An 8,850-nucleotide genomic window follows, 5' to 3' on the forward strand; every position below is an offset into this window, starting at 1 on the left:
CAGTGCCCCGGGTCGTTGTAAAGAAACGCATTACTTTCTCAAGAAACAGCGCATTACTGTTTCGTGCCCAGTCTCATCGAGTAGGGATACTGGCGGGATGGGAAGCTGATAGTGCCAAAATAGCTAGTGTACCGCCGTTAATCACATCAGAGGAAGAAGGGGCTGGGACAAGAACAGCGACAGAGGCCTGGCCAAGTAGTCGATTTCCATTTTACTAATAATTCAAAATGTACATTGTAAAAAAAATAATGTTTTGCTTTGTTTAGAATACAGCACCTGGGAGCCGAGATTCATCTCATTCGGGATTTAATGGATCCTGAAAATGTGGGTGGGATGTACGATTTCATGCTCACTGCACTGGAGGTAAGATAAGACTAATACCATGATGCTTTTTAAAACTATACATATTTTTTTGGATTCTCTGGCTTGCTTTTAAACAGGATGGAAAGCTTGAAGAGCTTCAGCTTTTGTCAAAACTAGCAATTAAGACGCTGCTTTTGCTTCCCATTGTTATGTTATGTAATGTTAAAAAAACCTGCCTTGCCTGTAAACATATTCAAAGTTTAATAAAAGGAAAGCGTTTAGTATATTTATTTAAAACATTATTTATATCAATATGCAATTGATTCTGGAACCTAGAAACAGCATTGACTAAAGGACTACAATTTCTAGAAGTTCAGGAGTCGACCCACGAAATTAAAGAGGTCATTTTGCGGGGGGGTCCGAAACACCGGAAAAATACCAATGTGTGCTTTTTCAGTGACAGTGAAAGGTTATCTGTTTCTATGGACTCATTAGGACATCAAAAAGAAAAGCTCTACACTAGTTACATGAAAAACAAATGAACACGAGATGGAGGTGACATTTTCCATGATAGATGGTTTGTGTGGTATAAGGAGAAACAAGTGACCCAAATGTGTCCTGAAACAGAGCAATGTATAGGGTATGTGCATGGAGATCCACCATGAAACAAATAATTTGACCTTAAGGATTTTTATAAATATATGTGTGCGTTATGATGAATGATATGCACACGAACGATGGAAATAGTACCAAATGCAGTATTGCAAGTACTGTATGGTAAGTGGTCACACAAAGATAGCAGGCTAAAGAAGACACCAGCAGAGCTTTATTGGTGCCACATAAAATGAAAGAAAAAACAGATACAATTGAGATTCTTCTTGGCACTCCTCCCTAGGTGCTAGTAGGAAAGCTAGTTATTTTTTAAGGAAACTGCCTGACTTAGACCCTGCATTTCTTAGACCCTCGTTACGTATTGCCATGCATCAAGGTGTACATCCCTGTTGAACACAATGTTTCCCTGACCAACATAAACCGATCATCCCAGGGAATAGTTAAGGAGGGAGGAAACAAAATAATTTCTTTAGAGACACACAATTTATAGAATACTCTCCAATTTTAAAAACAGTTATGTTCTACTTATCTGAACTTGGAGTAGGTATTTAGGCTTGTTTTTATTAATCCTAATACCATATTACTAGAATTGCATACAAATGTATGCCATATGTGGACGTATAGTAGGAGTGAATACACCGATGACACAGAGGTTGCTTGGGCTTGCCATATCGTCTGTGTGGGTTTCACATGTAGTTGCAGCGTATCAATGTTTGTGATTGTGAGTCATGTAATTCGCTGTAAGCATCCAGTGGCATAAATAAGTAATGCACATAGGAACTTTGTTTGTATGGTCATAGTGTGATGTAGTCCTTCCCTGGTGGGGTGTGAAAAAGTAGTGTATTTCATTAAGAGTGTCCTTGTTGCGTTGTAATTTATGTACGCATTTTTGAAGCCTCAGGGGCACAACATGCTTTTATGTCTACTTTTTGCAACCCTGTGCACTTTGGTATGACAGAGTGCCTGAAGATGCTTATGCTTGTGCGGATGTTTCTGTAATATGGATTTTGCCAGTATAAAATGTTTGCGTGGCTCATCCCTACACAGGTGCTCCCTCATTTTCATGGTGTCAATGCCCCTTGTAAGTAAGGTCATGCTTTTCTCTTTGTGTCGCGTTACAGATATGCTCAACCAGAAAACAAGGGTTGTCGTTTAAACCACGAAGACTCTTGGGAAATCAACACACATAAAGAACTAGGGTTCAATATATTACATTAGTCGTACTATTTTTGCCTCTATATTGCAACTAATCCATGAACGTATCTTTTCAAAATACCATATAAAGACTAATGCAAGGGATTTGGACAATACTTTCTTTGACTAAATTACAGTAAAACATGTGTTGTCAAAACATATTAGTTCTTCCGTATTCATAGAGTGCAGGGAAAAATCGATAAGAGAAAATTGTATGCCCAAAATAAGACGAAAGACAAAACAAAGCCACATCTAAGACAATGTTGTTGGTCCAAAATTAATTATATGTATTCAACAAGCCTAGTATAAACAATAAAAACAGTCTATTTGCGCTGAAGGCATTTCAATTCATTTTATGGGTCATCATTGGGACAAAATGGACTTGAGAGCGTAACCATGGGTTATTTGTAAGAAGGTATTGGGTTGGCAGGCTCAGAACAGTCCTTAGTTATTGAAACTTGATGAACTAGGTTCACCAAATATAGGTGAGGTATTGAAATACGTGGTCCAAAAAGCATCAAAAAGGATCATGTGTTTCGTCACAACAAGTGACTTTTTCAAGGCTGCAAGGTATATGCAAACAGTTATGGTAATAAATAGCTTATCAAAGAATGTTCGAGGATGATAGCATGGTAAAATGGAGTGTGCGAGTACAAATGTTCAACTGAAGAGAAAAGGTGGTAAGTTGCCCATATGCCAATAAGAAAGGGAAGTAGTGAAAGAGATGATCATAAAAACACTCCTATTATATAAGTAAGAAAGTCAAAGAACCCAGTGCCAGCATACCGAGTGACATAACATAGTAGTGATGGTGTAGGAAAAGTGTTACAAATAAATTATTGTATTAAAACCTTTCTCTTTAAGACAGTCCGTTTTATCTTCCTTGGCATGTGATCCGAGGTTAGCTAACTTAAACACATTTCCTGTTTGGTTTCTTCGTGAACTTTTTTGTTCTAACACAGACTGTTTTACCTTTATTACTGCCGCTCGTATTTCATACTGGCATTACAGCAGTTTTGAGGCACAGCTTCCTGGCTCATGCTTTCAGTTATTTTTTTATGGAAAGACCCTTATCTGTTTACTCCATAATGCACCTACGTTTGCCCTTGGTTTGTTTCCTGCAATATTGGATTGCAGCAATAGTAGATACTTGTGCTAATCATTTGAAAAAAAATTCTATGTAAATTTAACCCTAATTATTTGTACTTTAAGATACTTGTGCTAACTAGTTATATAACACTTGCCATCTGTTGGACCTGGCCTTTTTGACAGGGTCATCCCCAAACTTTTTGCCTCCTTCCTCCTATTTTTTCTGACCCGTTGTTGTTGGCTTTTGAACTCTGGGCACTTTACCACTGCTAACCAGTGCTAAAGTGCATTTGCTCTCTGTGTAAATTGTACTGTTGATTGGTTTATCCATGATTGGCTATTTGATTTACTTGTAAGACCCTAGAAGGGTGCACTATATGTGCCTAGGGCCTGTAGATTAAATGCTACTAGTGGGCCTGCAGCACTGGTTGTGCCACCCACTTAAGTAGCCCCTTAACCTTGTCTCAGGCCTGCCAATGCAAGGCCTGTGTGTGCAGTTTCACTGCCACTTCGACTTGGCATTTAAAAGTGCTTGCCAAGCCTAAAACTCTCCTTTTTCTACATATAAGTCACCCCTAATGTGTGCCCTAGGTAACCCCTAGAGCAGGGTGCTGTGTGGGTAAAAGGCAGGACATGTACCTGTGTAGTTTATATGTCCTGGTAGTGTAAAACTCCTAAATTCGTTTTTACACTACTGTGAGGCCTGCTCCCTTCATAGGCTAACATTGGGGCTGCCGTCATACATTGTTGAAGTGGTAGCTGCTGATCTGAAAGGAGTAGAAAGGTCATATTTAGTATGACCAGAATAGTAATACAAAATCCTGCTGACTGGTGAAGTTGGATTTAATATGACTATTTTAGAAATGCCACTTTTAGAAAGTGAGCATTTCTCTGCACTTAAAACTTTCTGTGCCTTACAATCCACATCTGGCTATGTTTAGTTGACAGCTCCTTGTGCATTCACTCAGACACACCCCAAACACAGGGTACTCAGCCTCACTTGCATACATCTGCATTTTAAATGGGTCTTCCTGGGCTGGGAGGGTGGAGGGCCTGCCCTCACACAGAGGACTGCCACACCCCCTACTGGGATCCTGGCAGACAGGATTGAACTGAAAGGGTACCTGGTGCACTTCTTAGCCACACTTTTAAGTCACCCCCACGTCAAAGGCACATTTTAGTATAAAACAGGGCCTTTGCCCTACCACATCAGACACTTGCTGGAGAAGAAACCAGAACCTTCATCCTGCCAAGAAGAATGCCTGGCTGCCTAAAGGACTCACCTGACTGCTTTCTACAAAGGACTGCTGCCTTGCTGTTGCCCCTCTGCCTTGCTGAACTCTTGCCTTGCTGCAGAATTGCTCTCCAAGGGCTTGGATAGAGCTTGCCTCCTGTTCCCTGAAGTCTCAGGACCAAAAAGACTTCTCTTTTTCAACTGGACGCCTTGTGCGCCGAAAAATTCAACGCACAGCTTGCTCTGCGGTGAAAAATGTACTGAACGCCGATCCGGAAAGACGGCGCTCGACGTGACGCCTGAGGTGCGACCAGAACTTCGACACACGGCCTCGTCTGGACAACGCCGCCCGACTTCCAGAGAGGAAATCAACGCAGCGCCTGCTGTGAGGGAGAAGATTCCACGCACAGTCCACCGGAACGACGTGCAGCAGGATAACAAGCCTAGGATTCCACGCACAGACCCCGGGACATCTGGTAATCCAGCAAACACAGAAGGAGACTGTCTGCACGCCGGAGAACAATGCACGACCTCTCCACGTGAAAAATAACGACGCAAGTCCGTGTGTGAAGGGGCGAAACCGACGCACACACCATTTTTCCACATACCTCCTCCTCTGTGGCCCTTTGTGGAGATTTTCCACTTTAAACCAGGTACTTTGTGCTTGAAAAAGACTTTGTTTGCGTTTGAAAGACTTACGACACTGTATATCACTTTTCAGTGATATCTCTACAATTTCATACTGCATCTTTTATCGTTTTGACCTGCAAATACCCATATAAATATTATATATTTTTCTAAACACTGTGTGGTGTATTTATGTGGTGCTATATTGTGTTATTGTATGATTTATTGCACAAATACTTTACACATTGCCTTCTAAGTTAAGCCTGACTGCTCAGTGCCAAGCTACCAGAGGGTGGGCACAAGATAATTTGGATTGTGTGTGACTTACCCTGACTAGAGTGAGGGTCCTTGCTTGGATAGGGAGTAACCTGACTGCCAACCAAAGACCCCATTTCTAACACCATCTATATATATTAATTAGTTCACATTTAGTCCCCGCCACTCCCGCATATTTTTTATAATCTTTGTATACTTTATACCATCCACCCATCCACAATTATAAATAAGGCCCTACATCATACCCAGGCTACACTTAGGACCTGATGCATGAACAGAGGGGCTACAAATACTGGGTTCAAATAGCATATCAACCTTTTTGACTTGCCTCTTGTTTTGCAATTCAAACTATGTACTAATAAGTTTAGTAAGAAAATGTCCTTTCCAGGGGATACAGAAAAACTTGCCTAATGAATATTACAGGTACAGGTCACTATTTCTGAATCCTGCAATCCGCTAAAAACTCAGAGATGGTAGCCTGCAGGGGATAACACATCTCCATCTCTGTGTTCGCATTACCAAAAGGGAAACATATTTTTAAAGCATCCTATGTTTTTTTTAAGTCACTGGTGCTAGTTTAGGTGCTGGTTCCACTTGAGAAGAGAGAGGTGGAGCAAACAATGGTTACATAGACCACCTAACAAGGTACCCAAAGAAGCTGTCCACAAGACTGCTTCCTATTTGCAATTGGGATGCCACCCTAACTTGGGTGTTGGTTTCTGAATCAATGGTTGCTTTCTGAAAACAATTGTTGCATGTCATTGTGAATAATAACTAAGAGGGGACACTCCTTTCACACCTCTCCAAATTGGGGTTTGGAATTTCCAACTCACACAAAGGGTCAAGTAACTAGCAAAAAGTCATTTTGCAGTCTCAAACCCTGTGACTTCACAAACTGCAGGGTTTGCAACTTCAAAAAGGCTTTGAACATCAGGCCTTAAATCCCATAGACATATTTTATTGTGTCAAAATATTTCGTTGTGAGATTTTGAAATATTCTAGTTCATTGTCAGAAAACAGGAAAAAAGTGTGAGTAATGGAAATGTACGGCTACACAGGTAACATTGATGCTTGGTATCAGCATATTTCATGAAGAGGGTATCCTACTAATTGAGTTTATAATGAGGAAAGAGCAGTATAGTCTTAAAATGGGCATGGATGACTCTATGTGTCTGTTTGTATCAGATACAGGAGGTGAGGGGTTGCACTTCGCTTTTTAATAAAAAGTCATTCTTTACAAAGCTGTGTGGAGGTGTAGCATTCTCTGTGAAAAACTCTTATATTGGCAGTCAATACCATAACAGTGTGTATCTTACATAGCACCAGAATTATGACATTTTCCCAGAAAATCAGGTATATTTCAGAAACATTTTCAAATTGTTGCAAATCACCCTAAATAACTAACATTCACTAAAAACTGATTTCTGTTGTCAGCACAAGTCTCAATATTTGTGTGACAACTGTGGCACGTTCTTACACTTACATTCAAAACATGTGTTTCCCTCCTTCCCTCAGCTAAGTTTTTATTTAATGGATGATCTTGCACCAGAATTTAACATAATGTTATACATACAGAAATTGGTGTTCTAGACGAATTCCTGCACTACTAGGTGTGTTAATTTCAGCTTCAGGACCTCTGCATCCATTGGAAATCTTTGTGGGTACAGACCTTCACATCTGCAAAACACATACATTCATCTATTGCCCAAGTTGATAGGACTGGAATTATAGTAAATGTGCCAGGTTAAGGTCATGGCTAGTCGTGGTTGAGACCATGTTGAATTAAAGGTTTTTATCAATGTAATGGTGTGGTCACTGTATTGGTATACATCCTATCTTGGTTTTATATGCCAACTTTACCATTACTCAGTCAAGTTTATGATGGACCAGAGGCGTGGAGTCGAGTAATAAATTCCTCTAACATGTTCTGAAATCATAGTCCTTCATTTCTAAATAGTATCATTCTTCCAAACCTCCAAGCATGAATGCTGTCATTTATACACACTTCAGAATCAGAAAATTGAAGCACAGTATTGTATGATTTGTAATTAAAAGAAAAATATATAATTTGATACAGCACTTAACATCTATTTCTTTTACCCTGCAGTCCTGTTACGAATATATTCAGAACGAACAGTCAAAGTCTTCTCAAGTTCCTTGAATGGACATCACAAACGTGGAGAATTTGAAATCCATGGGATGATAATTTTATCATACGACAATGATTTATATGCTCAGAGAAGCGAAACACCTTGGAAATGCATCCTTGCCATGGACACCGTACATACAGTTTTTCATTCAAAATACTGTCATCCATGCATATACCATGTCAATATCTTTAAAAAAGCTATTCATAAAACCATAAATGGATTTTATAAGGACAACACACTACAACTACACTACTGATATTGAGGCCAGCATTTAATATTGTTATTAGTGTTTTGCAGCATCCACTTTCTAATCTGCTGTCAGTGTAACAGGACTAGAGGGTGGGCTAGGATTGTCTGCATTGAACATAAAAATATTTTTCTATTGTTATGTTATTTGCATACCATTTAATACCAACATTCGGGCCACTTCAAAGCACTACTTTTTGTGGCATGGCATATATGTTGACCAAGGCACATGGAAATTAGGCAATTTACTCAGGATTGCTTAATAAGAACAGATAGGAAAGCTGGATTAGAAATTGAGGGTCATATGTTTCAAGATTAGTAAATGTGATTTCCAAATTGTGATTTTTACTGAATCACAATTTGGGAATCACAATCCCTAATGTATCAAAGTTTTGAATTTAAATTAATGATTCCTAGAGGGTCGCAAATTAACTTATTTCATGAATATTAATGAGGTAGTTTGCAATTTGCTGCCCGCCAGGAATCGGCACAATCACAGGGATGGTGGCCTGCTTGGCTCAGCAGACACCATGTCTGTGACTGCTTTTTGATTAAGTAATCTTTTTTTTTTTTTTTTAAATCAGCCCATTCTCTTAAAGGAAACACAACCACATTTAAAAAGAAAGGTTTTATTCTCTTTTTGTTTGTTTAAGAAGATGCAGTGGTCCAGTTATGCAACCTTTTTGATTACATTCACAAAGGGAAAGGTATCCCCAGTGGACCCCCTCCCATTTGCAAACGGGTTACCACCGGATATTTGTAGATGGTAAATTATTAATGAAACACAAAGAAAGTGTTTCCTAATTATTTATGGATCGTTGTTTGTACATTGTGTCTCTTAGGAGCTGCTTTACACAAGATCAAATAAAGGAATTAATTTAATGTAACTTATTAATGTTTGTGACTGAATACCTGGTGCAAACGCAAAACATTAATACATATGATTCTGAATCAGGATTTGGAAGGAATGCCCCTTCCAAATACAGAATCAGCATTTGGTCTGAAACCCAAATTGCGATCTAATAGCATGTTACCAAATCGCAGTTTGGGTCTTGTGCATGCCAAAACGGTTTGTTATTGCGAATGGGCTGACCGTGAATGAAAAAACTCTTAATACAC

The 8,850-nt window shown here is 39.4% G+C and overlaps 1 protein-coding gene across 12 annotated transcripts in view; it reads left to right on the top strand.

The window, feature by feature from the left end:
- Nucleotides 1-8,622, top strand: part of ALS2CL (ALS2 C-terminal like) — a 544,978-nt gene extending 536,356 nt beyond the window's left edge. For all 12 annotated transcript variants that reach the window (XM_069210973.1, XM_069210972.1, XM_069210966.1 and 9 more), the window contains 2 exons: nt 267-363; nt 7,443-8,622. In XM_069210973.1, the coding sequence (XP_069067074.1) occupies nt 267-363; nt 7,443-7,496 (151 nt within the window). In that variant the 3' untranslated portion in view covers nt 7,497-8,622. The remainder of the gene's footprint in view (nt 1-266; nt 364-7,442) is intronic.
- Nucleotides 8,623-8,850: the final 228 nt, after the last annotated feature.

Source organism: Pleurodeles waltl, chromosome 10, assembly GCF_031143425.1.
Source record: "Pleurodeles waltl isolate 20211129_DDA chromosome 10, aPleWal1.hap1.20221129, whole genome shotgun sequence".
NCBI classification, from domain to species: domain Eukaryota; kingdom Metazoa; phylum Chordata; class Amphibia; order Caudata; family Salamandridae; genus Pleurodeles; species Pleurodeles waltl.